The 16,346-nt window shown below is 42.1% G+C and overlaps 1 protein-coding gene and 1 long non-coding RNA gene across 5 annotated transcripts in view; one reads left to right on the top strand and one right to left on the bottom strand.

Annotated features, from left to right (window-relative positions):
* LOC146871124 (uncharacterized) overlaps window positions 1-16,346 on the top strand; it is an 836,775-nt gene that overhangs the window by 33,291 nt on the left and 787,138 nt on the right. The gene's annotated exons all lie outside the window — the stretch shown is intronic.
* The window catches only part of TFEB (transcription factor EB), a 205,180-nt gene that overhangs the window by 1,990 nt on the left and 186,844 nt on the right, over window positions 1-16,346 (bottom strand). For all 4 annotated transcript variants that reach the window (XM_085650292.1, XM_085650293.1, XM_085650295.1 and 1 more), the window contains 4 exons: window positions 6,491-6,559; window positions 6,192-6,312; window positions 5,590-5,646; window positions 3,104-3,179 (listed from right to left, as the gene is read on the bottom strand). In XM_085650292.1, the coding sequence (XP_085506418.1) occupies window positions 3,104-3,179; window positions 5,590-5,646; window positions 6,192-6,312; window positions 6,491-6,559 (323 nt within the window). The remainder of the gene's footprint in view (window positions 1-3,103; window positions 3,180-5,589; window positions 5,647-6,191; window positions 6,313-6,490; window positions 6,560-16,346) is intronic.

Raw genomic sequence — 16,346 nt, forward strand, 5'->3', positions numbered from 1 at the left:
ACCATGTGGAAACACTGGTACCACCATGTGAAATGTAAATAATAAGGGAAGAGAAATCAATCAAGAAGGAATATGTGCACAAAGAGAAAGCCTGAAAACCAGCAAATTATGAAAATTAGACATTAAATTTGGAATCTGGATTACAAATAAAGCTTTGCCGATTAGAATGCACAAAACAACGTCCCAAACTTACTTGTTATTATCTAATTTATTGGTTTCTGGTGTTAAATGTGAAGCACACCTATACGGTCATTAGAGCCAGAGAACTATACAAAACTGTTAAATGTATATATAAATAGAGAGGAATATATCTGAAAAAATTGACAGGGATACCAAGGGAAACATTAGCCAACATGCAGGAAAACCCACGGCCATAATACCTTATAGACCCGTGGCCACGGTACACGGAGAAACCTTGGCCATGATACAAGAGGATCCATTATCCGGCAGAGGGAAATCTGCACCAGGATGTGGGTGAAAACATTGACAAGGATACACAAGACATCTTGGCCACTGTGGTACTTGACAAATCCCATATCTAATGTAAACAGACAGGGTTGGAAAATACCCATTTTGTGTTAAGCAAGAATCCCAGTGAGTATCAAGAGTGTCCCGTTGAAATGATGCCCAGCTCTATGTTGTTGCAGCAGCTGAAAAGGTATTCTGCCTTCTGTCTGGGGATGAGTACCAGGGGTGAAGTACCAGTTATTGTTCTGGGGTACAAAGGATAACCAATATGATATCCTATGTATTGCACAGGTTGAAGGACTACCCTGTCTGATGTGTTTCAAGGGTGGAACGATACCTAGTTTAGGGTTTGGCAGGCCACTCAAATGGAAAGGTAACACAGGAGGTGTGGAGAGTGAGCAGACATTGTTCATTGTTTGAAACCCTTTCAACTCTATCTTTGCTGTACTTACTGTTTGTGTTTCTGCTGGAGTTGTATACAGGCAAGTGGCGTTTTGTGGAAAGAGAAGGTTTAAGTGTATCATGGAACTGTGGATTTGAGTGTGATCAGAATGGGTTAGGCACTGCTAACTTCCCTAGAGCACGTGTACTTAGGCTATGTTACAATTGCTCCTGGTGGGCCTAAACGTACATAAAACATACGAGTAACTGTAATAGGCAAAGTTTACATAGAAATGGTACTCCTGTGATCATCTACATATGAGGAGTTTTCAATGGCGTACTGCAGACATCTTGCCCTCTGTAGCAATATCATAGCCTAGAGCAACTGATGGAGCTCAGATTTCACCTATAAAATGTATGCATTATTATATGACAAAAAGATGCAGACAGCATTTCTAAAATGCCATGCAGATCTTGGTGCAAGCAAAATGAAAACATGACATAAGGCCTGGTCAAATGTATTCTTTTTTAAGAGGCAGATTTTGGTGCATGAAAAGTGAGAACATGAATCAGATGCTTTTAAAGGGTAACACTTTTGGTACCTACAAGTGAAAATATGAAATAAGGCCTGGTCAGAATGCTTTCAGTTTAAAAGTGCTTTCATGTAAAAACATGCTCAATTAATTAAACAGCCATGTTTAAATGTGATTAATCAATATGTAATCTCACTATAGAATGCACATTAATTTAGAAAATATATTTGTACTTTCAAAATAGCATATAATTGTACTGAATTAACATGTATTTTTGCAAGAGTAGAAATGTGCTGAAATGTGTTTTTACACTGTAGAAAACCACGTGATTTCAGTTTGCTTTAGTGGACTCAGCTTACTGCAGTTTTTGTCCTTGAAGATTAGAATGGAATGTGCTCCTCTTCCCTACCAACTTTCAATGAAAGGGCTTTGTTAATAAATCATGCCCTCCTGTTTCCGTCTCTACGACCTTCACTATGTTGCATTTTTTTTTTTTTGTAGCCTGTTTAAACAGTGGAGTGAAGAGAAAAACTCACAATTAATACTTTTTGTTACAGAAAATTTAATTGTTTTAAAATGTAAAAGGATGTGAAGTCATGTAATAAAGAACACACCTGATTAATGACGTATCCAGTCAGCCCATGGGGAGACGATGTGTCTTGAAGTTCTGATTGGACCAGCTATGAGGACCAAACACGTGGACTTTTGCTTGAAATATGGCTTACAAGTGGAAGGGGTGGCTTTTTGCTCATTTTTTCCTGAACGCCAGGCAGGACAGTAGTCAGATAACTGGAAGCCATAGAGAGAGAAGGCGGGGCTGCGTCTGTGGGGGCTATTTTGCAGCTCCTGAGACAGAGGAACAGCACAGCGAAGCAGAGAGAGAGAGCTGAGAGGATCAGAACATGTTTAGATTTTAGGTGCTAAACTTTAAATTCCAAGCTTTGACTAACTGCTTTTGAAAAGATGTATTTGTCCTATGCATGCATTTCTCTTTATGGGAGATTTTTGCCATTATTAATTATTGATTAGCCTTGCAAGACTCACTCTTTTCTTAGAAACTAAGAGTTTTGACTGACATTTTGCACCACATTTTCTTTTCTACATGTGATGCTTTATATGCAGACTGTAATATGTTCTGCATTAAGGCTATTTTTCCTAATTTTCAATTCTGTAACCCGATTGATATTTGACTAATGAATAAAGGGTCAGAAAAACTTCACTTTTAACTAAGAAAATAAAACCCTTTAAAATACTCGCCAACTCTCTTCATTGGCTTAAATAATAATTGTATTTTGATTTTTCATGTTTATGTAAAGTCTCCTGAAGGTAATATACAGTGGCAAGGGTCCAGTACCTTTACAGCGGTAAATGAGGTTTTACATTGAGAAATTACAGCTGGATCATAACGAAAGGGATGTTTATCACTAGTTTTCACTAGGTAGTGATGCTCCGACTCAAATAACCTGGTATTTGTAAAGTGCAAACTAATAACCCGTAAGGGTCTCAAGCGCTGGGGGCCATCGGGGAGATTAAGTGAGCTATTGTCCAGAGTCACATGATGATGATGAGCTGATCTGCCTCCGGCGCTGGGGATCGAATTGTGAGCCCCGCGCTCTGGAGTCAGCTGCCCTGGCCGCTGTGCCACACCTCCCGCTCAAAGATCACTGACTTAAGGGACATGGGGTGAAGGCGATGCTGATAATGACACTGCTCATACTCACAGATCGCTGGCCTTAGGAATGAGCAGCCCCAGTTCTTTGATCCGGTCATTGATATTGAACCTCCGTCTTCTTTCAACTAAAAGAAAATGGAAACTGGTTGAAAGAACTCTATTTTTCACCAGCACAATCTTAATACAACATTGTATTTCCTCTGGTGCCAGCTTTATGCTAACTCAGCAGAAACAGTGAACCAGAGTTAAAGGGACTAACAAAGGGACTATATCAAGCACGCACAGAGAGCCTGTCCTCAGAAAAGCTGGAAATGTATTTGAAATAGCCCTCAACTCAAATTCAGACCGTCAGCTAATGAAAGGGAGCGCCTGTACTATGGGCACTGAACAGCAACACTGACCTAATCTTTTTCACTGGTCTCCTAATACAACTCTGGCAGAGAATGGCATAAAAAAGTACAGGCGGAGTGGTGAGTTTACATGGATGTCCAACTTTTCTGCCATTACTGGATGAATCAACTATTACTGTTCAGTGTGTGTGCTGAGACATTACTGATCCTCTCTTTGGATAGTTAGGTGAGCTGTGCAGTTTGTTTTGTTCTGCAGAGTTCATAATTCATTAAAACTCCATTCTTGTCCATTTTAACAAGCTCTCTCTTAATAGTAAGAATGATGTTCGCATTCTGTGTAATGTTTGACACTTCAGACAGGATCATCTCTTTGTTAAAGGGAAGAATGTACTATTTACTCTCCTTTGTCAAAATGTTACTACTGGTTACATACTTGCAGAACTTATAATTTACTTCGACACAGCTGCACCCTCATCTGGAAAAAGGAGCAATAACTCATTCACCCACTAAGTCTTCAAATGGTTCTTTTCACTTTAGACAGAAGAGCCGCACCCCAGGGCAAGAAGCTTTGCTCTCAAAGCACCACCATGGCAATGTAAAGGTACCGTCTAGATTGTGGAGATCTTTTTGTACAGGAAGCCATCCACGGATAATGCCTTCAGAAGGTTATGGTAAGCCAGCAGAGGTGAACTTTGGACTGGAAATATCATATCAACACCTTATCAGGTGTAGCAAGCGCTATATAAATGCAAACCTTTCCATATTCTATCCCTCCACTATCCTTCTCAATCCAAATAACAGACTAACATATCCAATGCTCAAATTAATTTAATATTTCACTCTATTAATTAACCACTAATCCTTTTGGGCTCTGGAGTAGCGTGCTACTCACCGAAAAAGCACTTCGACGCCTCGTCAAGGGTAGTAATGGCTATATAAATGCAATTACAATACAATATAATGTATGCGCAAGTTGAAAGAACCAGTAAAGCCATGTACATAGCATTGGATTGGATGTACCAGACTACTCCATCAGGGTCCCTATTACAGTAAGGAAGCACTGTCCTTGTTTGCGCCGTGGAGAACCTATAATTAGGTGCGCAGGGCCCAAACACAGACAGTGCACTGTATTACTGATAATGTGCAGGGAGGTGTAGTGAGTGATTGCACCCACCTTTAGGGGAAAGTCTGGGGTGAGATGGGGGTCAGTGGGACCTCCTTTACCGTTCCAGAGAGCACTGTTCACCACTTTTTTGTGGCCTGCACCCGCATCCACAATATGATACTGGCAAGGAGGCAAAGTGATTCCCCCATATGCAAGGGGCCTCCCCTATGCATATGAGAGAACACCCCTTTGGAATAGTGCTGGCACTACATATGTGCTGGCGCTATCTGTATTACAGAAGGGGGCCGCATAAGCACTTGCTGCCCTTTCTGTAATACTGATGTGCCGTACGGGCACATGAAGCAGTCACCCACGCTTGTTCGACCCTGGGGCACTTTACATAATACAGCCCCCGATGTTTTAAGTTAGCCTTTGGACAGGATGCATGCCTTGTCACAGAACCCTGAGACTTAAAACCTTAACACAACATACATTTCCTCAAAGATGGACACATTTCCAGCCAATGATGAGAGGAAACGTAAGTATTAAATGGGCTAGTTTAAGAATGTGTACAAGATATGAAGATTGATCCAACCTGTTCCTGTTCCAACACTCGAAAACCTAAAGTCAGAGGAGAATACTATGCAAAAACACACACTAAAAATATGTAAAATTTTGCAAAACACAGGTTGGCAAAATCTTCACCTTACATAAATATCTCCTTACGAAAAATTCGACATGCATCTAATCTCACTATCAAGCACAATATTTCACGACTGGAATTAGAATACTAAATGAACTCCGTTCCGATGCATGTGGCAAGTAGGCCTGGTTGGATTTAGGAATTAAACATAGGTTAACACGTTATAGGAAGATACATGTAAGGTCAAGATTTTGGCAGTTTATTGTTTTCAGATACGTTTTTACCGTCTAAGTTTCCACATGAAACCAGAGATGTCCATATGGAAGAACATTTTTAACAAATAATGGGTACAGACAATGTGTGTTCTCCCTCACTGTTCGTGCGCCCACGTGAGAAGGGTTTCAGCACCTTGAGGTGCCACTTCAACAAAGACTTACTCAGGTTGTGGCTGTCTTTCTTCTGACGTTCTTTGGCCATTGCTCTATTCTCTGCATCTGGAAAACAAAAAAGAGAACCGATAATGTCCAAAAATGTAATTCCTCTATTCTCTAATTGAGTAAATCAAGCATTCTATTAACTTCAAAACATAAATTTTGCTCCACTTGTCAGTTTTTAACATTGCTCACATATCTTTCCCAAAGAATTCAAATGCCGGATCTGTGACTGCAAGAAATGCTCTTAATCAGATGACTGCATGAATGAATGAAACAGTACTTCTAGAGCGCATAGCTACCCGAAGGCATCTCAGCCTGCAAGCAACCTGAAGAGATGCAGTCATCGAGCTGACATTAACAGGTGCGACCCACTAGACGCTGAAACTAGACATGAAGCTCTTGAACTGGGAGTGTACACTTAGGATCCCTTAGCACGTGGACAGACATTGCGAAAAGCAGGGTTATGCAGGATCTCAGATGTGCTGAAAGTTACAATCACATTGGATGGTGCATTAATGTGTTCACGCAGACCAATCCCCATGGGTGTTCAATTACTGAAGCAATTGGCGAGAATTGACAAAAAGCCAGCCACAGACTAACCCCACCTGAAAGCTCCTGTTTGATGGCCAAGTCAGCGGGGCAGGAGTTGCTAGTCATGCCAATGACTGATGCAGTCACTCTGCTGTCATCACCATACAAGTCCATGTGGTTTCCAGAGAAAGGCAGCTGCAGAACATGAAGATGGACAGGAACAAACATTATTGGGGTAGAGCTACTACAGATACACCAAAGCATTTGTCTCCAGCCTTGCCCTGCGTGCTCTCTCCATCTATCCGTTCACCTCACCATTCCACACTTCCTTTTCCACAGCGCTCCCAGGATTTCTATGCAGTTTATCACGTACCGTGTTAGGCACCGAGATCGCTGGGTCAATGTAGCCTAAAACATCATCCAAGTGTATGACCTCATCCATCTGAAAAAAAGCAAGGAGTAGGACTTAATTTAAAGACGAGCAGGACAGGTGCTCTTTCTTATAACAATGTCATGTCTATCTAAGCTCCTGTCTCTTTCCAGCTCGGCCAAGCCTCTATCAACACCTCCCTCAATTTTTTTTTCAAATTTCTCTTATCATGTTGTCTTGTGTCACTCACTACCATTGTTGCTTTATAAGTCCTTCTTCTCAAAATGGGCAGTGCAATCCAAAGTTTTTAATAAACGATCTATATATTCTTTCTTTTTATGTGTTGTTTCCCTTAATTCCCATTGTGTACGTCAGATGGACGAAGAGGCACTGAACATGAGAGCCATCTATAGGGCAGCTTACTCTTCCTTCAATGGCATTTACAGTGATACAGGAAATACCTTTTAATATTGAGCTATCACATGAGCGGGGCAGGGGCGTGAGCTCCACATCAAAAGGCATTAGAGTCATCAGAGATTTCAACTCCAAAGGACCTTACAAGGGTGTTTTTTCTTTTGACTGTTTTTTGCAAACTCAGTCTTATAATACAGTAACAGAATGAAGGCTATACACACATAAAATATTGTGGGTCAGTGCAGGAAATGTTTCTTCATAGTAATTACCTAGTTCCATTAAGTATTCTACTGTGTTAACATTTTAATTACAGACCTGAGATGAGGCATGACATTTGTACTTGTGTTCCGATGGAGTGGTGATGGTGTGTTCTCAGTCAATTTGCTTTGTCTTTTCTGCTTTACAGTTGTTATCCCTGCTTCAACCCATGTCGCCTGTTAATTTAGCCAAGTGGACACCACATTTGATACTTCCCTCAGGTATCCGTCCAGACTCAGGTAGCACCGGACCATGGGGTAGAAGTGTGCTTGTCCCACATGGCATTAGAAGCACTGACCGCTGGCCCTGAAACAGATCTAGCTGAACCGTTCAGGGGTCCATACACTCTGTGAAAAGGCTTACACGGACAAGCCTAAACCTGGCATGCATGGAGACCAACACCACTTCCCAATTAGCATCTATCAATTCCGTGCACAAGTCCTTCATCCACCTTCCTCAAAGCGTTTCTAGTTCAGTTTTGATGTTGTCCCTCACCGCTGCACATACTAATGTGATCATCTTCCTACCACTCCCCAGTCACAGTGAAATCCCTGTAATCTCGCCCAATAGGGGCGCTAGGCAGCTAAGTCAGTTTTGTTACCCCAATAAGGATCTAAATATTAAACACTGGCCCTGCGGTATGCTCTACGAGTCATACATTTTCAAAGAAGTGGGTGTAGCTCACATTGTACAGACCTCTGCAGCCCCATCAGCCAGCCAAACCCAGACTGTACCGGTCTAAGCCAACCCCCAGGGATCAGGCACCTGCTTGGTATTTCCATGGAGTGGAACGTTGGTTGTTTTTTTCCCGAAACCCATCCATTATTGCCGAGCAGTCTGCAGGCTCCCAGACTTGAAGTTTCACAATTCCTTGCTCCCAATACAATTTCATCTGGAGCCAAGGTCCTCTGAATCATTCTGCCCTCTTCTGATGTTAACTGTGCTGTCCAGTGGGTCGCCCACTGCAACTGCACTATCAAATAATGCAGTTCAAAGTTCAGGAATCCCACAACACTCTCTTTGATCACTAAGTAGAGTCTAAGTAGCACAACTTTTCTGCAACCAGACCCCATAGTTTATTCAGTTAGCAAAGAATGAGGTCTACCAATACAGTCAAGGGAGTGCAGACTGGTACACTGGCGAATACTTACATTGGCCTTGGCAGTATTGTCATTTTTGAAAGCAGCACCTTCCCAGCAACAGACAGTGGTAACCACCTCCAGAAGCCAAGTGAGCGCTTTAAGGACTCCCGCATTCTAGATACCTTGCCTTCGAGCTCGTCTTTGGGTTGATGGTATATATGATCCCCCATGTGGCTTGGATGTAGAGGAGTGGATCTTGTCGCTTGTGTATGTGTGAATTATTCAATACCATCAAGAACAGCCGTGAATTACACCAACTGACCAAAAACCCTGAGACCAGGCCGAACTGGCTGATCACTGCCATGGTAAGTTATAGATCTATTCCAGCATAACTTGTATATAAAGCTACACCATCTGCATATAATAAAATGCTGTGAATTATGTCAGCCAGTGTAACTCCCCTAATATGTCTGTGCGCTCTTATACTGCTAGCTAGAGACCCCGTGGCGAATGCAAAAAATGTGGGGGATGAATGACATCACTGTCTCATTCCTCTTCCAAATACTCACTGCATATGGTTTGTGTGCTCAAGCTAAATTCATCCTGTTATTGACTCTCCAAATGTCATGCATCTAAGTACACCGAATGGGTAATTCCAGCTAACCACATCAAAAGCCTTTTCCATTTAAAAAAAAAAAAAGCCACAACAGATATTGTAGGTACTTCTCAGATACAGTGGTCATAAATGAAAAAGCCTACTTAAATTAGAGGAGGTGTTTCTGCCGGTACAAACCCATTCTGATCTGGAAGTACCAAAGTCGAAAGAACCTGTTGTTTTTGAGTTGCAATCACTTTCCCCAGAATCTTCAAATCCAGGACAGTGGTTGGAGTGAAACTATATCTAGGATATCTTTGTCTTGTTTGGGCAGCTTCAAAATCGCTTCCTTGATTGTCCATGACAAGCCAGCTCCCATCATAGCTGCCTCACACACCTCCTTTATAAAAGAGGCTAATATGCTATTGTATGCGCTATAAGTCTGTGTGTGGACTACAGTATGGTCATTTCTGCACAGTACCATCACAGATTGTCTAAAATTGTCTTCTCTCAATAGCCTCGCAGTATACTCCCCACGACATGTTCTCTGGAATTTAAGCATTGGTACCCTTCTATGACAGATTTATTTATGAAGTTTTATATAGCGCGAACACGACCCGTGAGGGTATCAGAGTGCTTTACAGATGATCGGAAAAAGAACCAGAAAAGCAAACAACATAATCAAGAGAGGTACAGACTTTGTAAGCTCACAAATTGAGGAGATTTACCTCCATAAGACCAAGCCGACATGACAATAGACATGATCCAACATTCGAATAATACTCATGAGTGTAGATACTGAGTCAAATTGTGAGACCTAGAGCAGAAATTTGTTCATAAGTAATATTTTAACCTCTTTTTTTCACCACAAAATGTTATTGTCTACAGACAAATGAGACCTGGTGTATCTTAGGTTTACAGTATTACAATATACAATGTAGTGGTGTAGGATTTAAGAATATCTGAACACGAACCAAAACAATAAACAGCAGTGCCATATATCTAATATAAAGTCTAAAACATGTGGTTCCCAGTTAACCTCTTTTTTGAATGATGTACTTGACGGGGTCAGACTCCATATGCTAGCACCTGACCCAGAGAAGGTTTACAGGGTTTAAAACTTGACAGCAGAGTTGCTTGGGTCCATGTTGCAGAGAGAAGCATAAGGCTACAACAGCCCACATGTTCCCCTATGGCTAGAGTCACTCAAAGGGCCAGCAGTCTGAGAAGAGCAAATGGTCAATTCTTTACACAGAGCACAAGGCACTTAATTCATACAATAACTAATAAAGGTGGTAGGGCCTTCATTCTAGGCGGACATCCCTCTGTAAGGTCTTGGTCAACATCATTTTGTCCCCGAGTTCTTGTGCCTCCCTAATGAGCACCGCCCTTTTTCTGTACAAGGCTTGGATAAATTGCCAGCTTATTTCCACCGTAAATGCCTTCCACTCAATACAGACATCATCCACTGTTCCTGAATTTTCCAAGGATCACAGAATGTTTCACTTTCAAAAATGAGGATACACGATGAGTCAATCTTGAAAAATAACATGCTGAAAGGTTTTACCCCTTTGATGCTAAACTGTGGGGTGTCTTACACTTTGCAAGATCATGTACTGTGGTGCATTACGTCTCCAGGCAACCTCCCCTATTAAATGGGAGTTGGGCCTGTGGCCATTTCTATCTATGCTATTAAGAGCTTGATCCTGTTTGCTAGACCACTTTATAGAAAGGAGAAAAAGATCGTAGATAGACCTGCCACCTTAGAAGTACAGGCTTAGTGCCAATATGAGAAAATGTTTGAAAGTTTTGGTACAGGCCTTTTTTCATTCTGTTAGAGTCTTTCTTTTCACACGCCTGCTTAGCTGGATTCAGAAAGCTTTTGAGTAAAGGTCTGAAAGAAAATACCAGGAAGAAGATGATGTGTATTCTCGAAATCCATGACACACTTTCTAAGCATGGATTTTCACGAGTGGACTCAATCATATATACCTGATTTGACAAACTCAATCTCAACGCAGAGGCTAAAACAGACAAGCATTGGCAAAGCCAATAGGTTATCGCCTATGCAAAAGCTAATGGCTTTGCCAGTATGTCTTAGCTATGTTGTACACCAGCATGGTTAAATGTTAATGGGGTGAAGGAGAGTAGCTGGAGTGCAGTGTCATAAAGTGGTGTCAAGTAGAGTTGAGTGGTGTGGTGTGGCTTGGAGTGAAGTGTAGTGCCATGGAGTGGTGTGGAGTTGTGTAGAATGTTGTGGAGTGTCATGGAGGGAGAAGAGTTTTGCAGTGTAGAAGGGTGTAGAGAGGAGTAGAGTGCCAGAGAGAGGAGTGGCATAGAGTCTCGTGGAGTGGTGTAAAACAGAGTGGAGTGGCGTAGAGGGTGTTGCGTAGAGTGTTGTAGAGTAGAGTGGAGTGGAGTAGATTCTCATAGAGTGGAGAGGAATAGACTGGAGTAGTGTAGGAGAGTGGAATGGCAGAGTGTTGTAGAGTGGGGGGAGTAGGGTATACTGGCATAGAATGTCAGAGGGGAGTGGAACAGAGTGGAGTGGTGTAGTGTAGAGTGGAGTAAAGTAGCATGGAATGGCATAGAGGAAGTTGCGTAGAGTGCAGTAGAGTGTCAGAGTCGAGTCGAGTTTAATGGAGTAGAGTGTCATATAGTGGTGTGGTAGAGTGGAGTATTGTGGAATTGAGTGTCATAGAGTGACCTAGAGTGAAGTGGAGAAAAGTACAGTGGTGCAGAGTAGGCTGGTTGAGAGTGCAGTGGTGTAGAGTGCAGTAGCGTGGAGTGCATTTGTTTTGAGTAAAGTGGTGTAGAGTGCATTGGCGTTCTCTGGGGTCTGCGCAATTATGGGGAAGGTGTGCAAACTTTGCAATTAATGTTGCAACTATCCTTCAATATTCCAAATCAGGTACTTCTACAAGTTCACAAACACCAGGTACTGGCGAGTTCACAAATACCAGGTGTTGACCTTCAAGGGGAATGAAGTTGGACAGTAAGACTTACTCTTGGATGGTGGTGTTGGGTAAAGCCTATTCTTAAACTTGGAATGTGATGTGGCCAAGACTATTCTTGGAGGGAGGGTGCTGTGGGGGAAACATCGAGTCCAGGCAGTATATGTATCACTCACCATAAATATAGTGTTCAAGCAGCGTTGTTCTTTTAGGAAAGGAAATACGAGGTTTAATTACAATTCGCAAAATAGTGAAGTAGTAGTGGTTCTTGGCATTTTTATTAAATGTATCTAGGCTATTCTGTCATTCACTGTGCTTATTTTACATGCAATTAACAATGGTAAATTTAGCAACTATATTTCAAAGGAGAAAGTCTGCTCACAGACTGGTTTTGATCTCACAGTTGGGTACCTAGTTTGTCTTTGTATTGTTGCCTGCGGCTTCAGGGAAGCCTGAAACGGGGAACACCCTCTTCCACCTGGTCTGTTTGCAGCGACCTAACAGTCTCAGGAGAAAGAACAGCAGTCACAGGATGAAACAGAAGTTAATAAGCGACAGTAACTCGTGGCAGGAGGTTCTGCTCAAACCGGGGGCTCAGGTGGCTACTCACAGAAAGGTGAATGCAGGAAAGCTGCAGGGTGCAGGTACACAGGTTGTGCGGGGCCTTCTTGTTGCTTGAATAAAAAGGTGATGGAGGTTTATGAACCTGGTTGGTTCCTCACCTCATCAGTACCACATGGGGAGCAAGTGTGCAGCTATGCAGGGTGCATGCTCATGGACCATACAATGTTTGCGCCAGAAGATGAACAGCATTGACAGTGGCAGCAATAGATAACACAGCAACTGCAACAAGAGTGTAACTAGGTGGAGATTCTTCTCAGGCAGGACAGCAGTTAGAAGCTCCCTGTCTAGGCGGGCTTGGCATTGGCCGGGCACCACTATAGCCTGAGTGTCAATTGGGACAAGTCTAATGATATATATATATATATATATCTCACAAATCTCACTGTAGTGTTCCAAGGAGAAACAACAGCAACCACGGACTCCAACTTGACTTCTTAAGCAGTGATTTATTGGCAAGAATTTGGCATCTCGACGCGTTTCGGGACCCTGTCCCTTGATCACGAGTGCCGTTAGTGAAATCGAGTTTCTTTAAATAAACACGTGACTTAACAAAACAGATAACAGTGAAAACAGACTTCAAACACGAGTATATATTTCTGCGAATTCAACAGAATTAAACAATTATTCCTGCCGCTTCTGTCAGAGATAAATCATTCACATCGGGAAAACATCATGAGTTAATGTCAAATAAAAATAAATAAATATTGCACCGTATTGACTGCACCGCGATCTACGCTCGCGTTCGCGGACGGGGGACCAACATTCCCAAGACCTACGTGTTAGATAGTTCTCATTGAACAATAAAGTAAGGACGTTTTTCAAAGTAAGGGAGTACGCGCTTACATAAAAAAAAGTTACTAGATGCAAAAAAAGCAAACCTGCTTCTTAATACAAAAATCATTGCCACAGTGGGCATTCGTGTTGCACACTTCACAACGTTAAATATTAACGCTATCCCTTATCGCTATCCCTTATCCAACTGCCCTCTTATATAAAAGACTCAGGGGATTTCTTAAGATGCCTTGAGAAACTCCAGTGGGAAAGTAACTATTCCCTTTTATCTCTTGATGTCATGAGCCTATATACATGCATCCCCTATGATTTGGGTTTAAAAGCTTGCAGACATTTTCTCAATGAAAGATCGATTTCTTATCTCTTTCATACGGAGATGCTTATAGAGATGATGTCAATTTGCTTGACACAGAACTACTTTCTCTTCGACAATAAGATCTTTAAACAGACCCTTGGTACATCTATGGGGACCTGTTTTGCTCCGTGCTTTGCAGGACTCTATATGGGATACTGGGAAGAGAAAGTAGTGAGAAAGTCGTCTATGTTTCAAGAAAAGGTGGCCATGTGGGTCCGTTACATAGACAATATCTTCTGTGTCTGGAAGGGCACCGAGAATGAAGCAGTAGAATTTGTGAGCTCCCTCAACGTGAACAGTTTTAATCTCAAATTCACCAGTCAATGATCAAAAGATAGACTAGAGTTTTTAGATCTGAGACTCACAGTTCAGAACGTTAAACTGGAGAGTTCGCTGTTCAGGAAAACAACTGCAGGTAACAGTTTGTTACATGCACGAAGTTGCCATCCGAGTTCACTGATTAACAGCATACCATTGGGTGAACTCTTACAGACAAAATGCAACTGCGGTGTGCCTGAAAGTTTCAGTGCAGAAGAAGAAATCATGACTAAAAGATTCCTCGAAAGAGGATACTCACTGTCAATTATTAATAAGGCAAGAGTGCAGCCGCGGCCCGTGGAGGGAGTTCTGTGGGGAGGCGGGGGAGGGGCATGGTGGGGGGTACTAAAAACCAGAATATGGATAATTGGAGGTAAGTAAACAATTAAATAAATAAAACGAATTTCGTTGTGCGCCCTGCATTGCAAAACTCCCTCCACGGGCCGCGGCTGCAAGAGTGAAAGTGGCTGAGAGATCTAGAGCATCATTGTTAGCAGTGAAAAAAGATGACAAAGAAGAAATTTCAGAAAAAATCAGATTTATCACAACGTACAATAGGCAGGCCTATAAAGTACGGAAGAGTCTCAGTAAATTTAGGCTGGTGTCACAGACAGACCCAGAGTTAGCAAATAGCGTTGAGGCCTCCCCCCAAATCACTTTCAAGAGAGCAAAATCCCTGAAGGACACTTTATGCAGGGCAGTAGTACTGGTAAGCATGAAGCCAATAGGAATCAAAGGGTTTTTTACATGCAGGAATTGTAAAGCCTGCAAAAACAGTAAAAATTTGAAAGAAGTGACATTGTCGCAAGATTGTAAGCCCTTTCAGATAGTGAAACATACCTCATGTAATACTGAGTTCGCTGTCTAGGCCCTTTTTTGCCCCTGTAAGAAAGCTTATATAGGGAACACAAAGCAAAGAAAAGGATACTTGAACATCTACGTGCTATCAAAAACGGAGATAAACAATACCCGATAACACAACACTTTCAAAGCCATCATAGTCAGAATACCAATCTTCTTAGCTTTTGTGTATTAGATATGGTGAAAATAAATGAAAGGGGTGGCAATAGAGTATTGAATTTGCGACGTCTGGAGTCGAAAATGATTGTATAGTATAGGACACTGGCCCCGATGGAGCACAATTGTGATGAAGAGCTGTCTGTACATCTAGGTTGAATTTAGTAAGCTGTAATTTAGTTATCAAATGACATTGATGAGACTGCTAGTTGGTTTGTTGTGATTTTATAAGCGTATGTTTAGAGAAGTGTGTTCGCTTGCCTCTGGTAGTAGCTTGGTTTTTATTATCACCGTTGGTGTACGTTATGATTTAGGTTTTTAGTTTTCACTTAACTAATGGTTTTTGTTTTTGTTTACAGAAGATGCCGCCTGTGATCTGCCAGATGAAATGCTAAAGAGTGAAAGTATCTGTGTCAAGTTGCCAGCCCACTTGGGCACGACTTCTCTTTTGACCGTTCTATTTTCCCATTCCAATGAGTACTGCGTAAGGGATAGCGTTAATATTTAATGTTGTGAAGTATGCGACACGAATGCCCACAGTGGCAATGATTTTTGTATTAAGAAGCAGATTTGCTTTTTTTGCATCTAGTAACTTTTTTTATGTAAGCGCGTACTCCATTACTTTGAAAAACTTCCTAACTTTATTGTTCAATGAGAACGATCTAACACGCAGGTCTTGGGAATGTTGGTCCCCTTTCCGCGAACGCGAGCGTAGATCGCGGTGCAGTCAATACGGTGCAATATTGATTTTTTTATTTGACATTAACCCATGAGGTTTTCCCGATGTGAATGATTTATCTCCGACAGAAGCGGCAGGAATAATTGTTTAATTCTGCTGAATTCGCAGAAATGTATACTCGTGTTTGAAGTCTGTTTTCAGTGCAGAAGCACTGAGTCTGTTTGTGTGTATTATATATATATATGCTGCAAAAGAGTTACCCCTCGGGTGGAGGCACAGCCCAGGGCAGCCTGCATCTTTCCCTCACGACCTCCAAACAATATCACCGCTGACGCATTTCAGGCCATTCGCCCTTCTTCATGGGCAGTCTGTAATTCAAATGAGACGCCAGCGGCAACCATTAAATGCCCTCTTTTATTTCAATAGAATCCCAATGGAAAATCACAATCACAATTAATTCTGGGGCTAGTAGTCGTCTTCAATCAAAACCCCATGTGGGGTGCTGGCATACAGTCCATTTGAAAAATTGTTAATTCAATGGGGGAATTTTAGGTGAGTCTCAGGGATGCACATGAGGATACCCCGTACCGCATGCCGTTCTTGATCTACGACGGCCGCGGTCCCACATAAATCAAAGTGGTGGTGCCATCCGTGACCGGGGCTGGTCACTATAGTTGCTGCAAAAGAGTTACCCCTCGGGTGGAGGCACAGCCCAGGGCAGCCTGCATCTTTCCCTCACGACCTCCAAACAATATCACCGCCGATGCGTTT

Source organism: Triturus cristatus, chromosome 1_1, assembly GCF_964204655.1.
Source record: "Triturus cristatus chromosome 1_1, aTriCri1.1, whole genome shotgun sequence".
Lineage (NCBI taxonomy): Eukaryota > Metazoa > Chordata > Amphibia > Caudata > Salamandridae > Triturus > Triturus cristatus.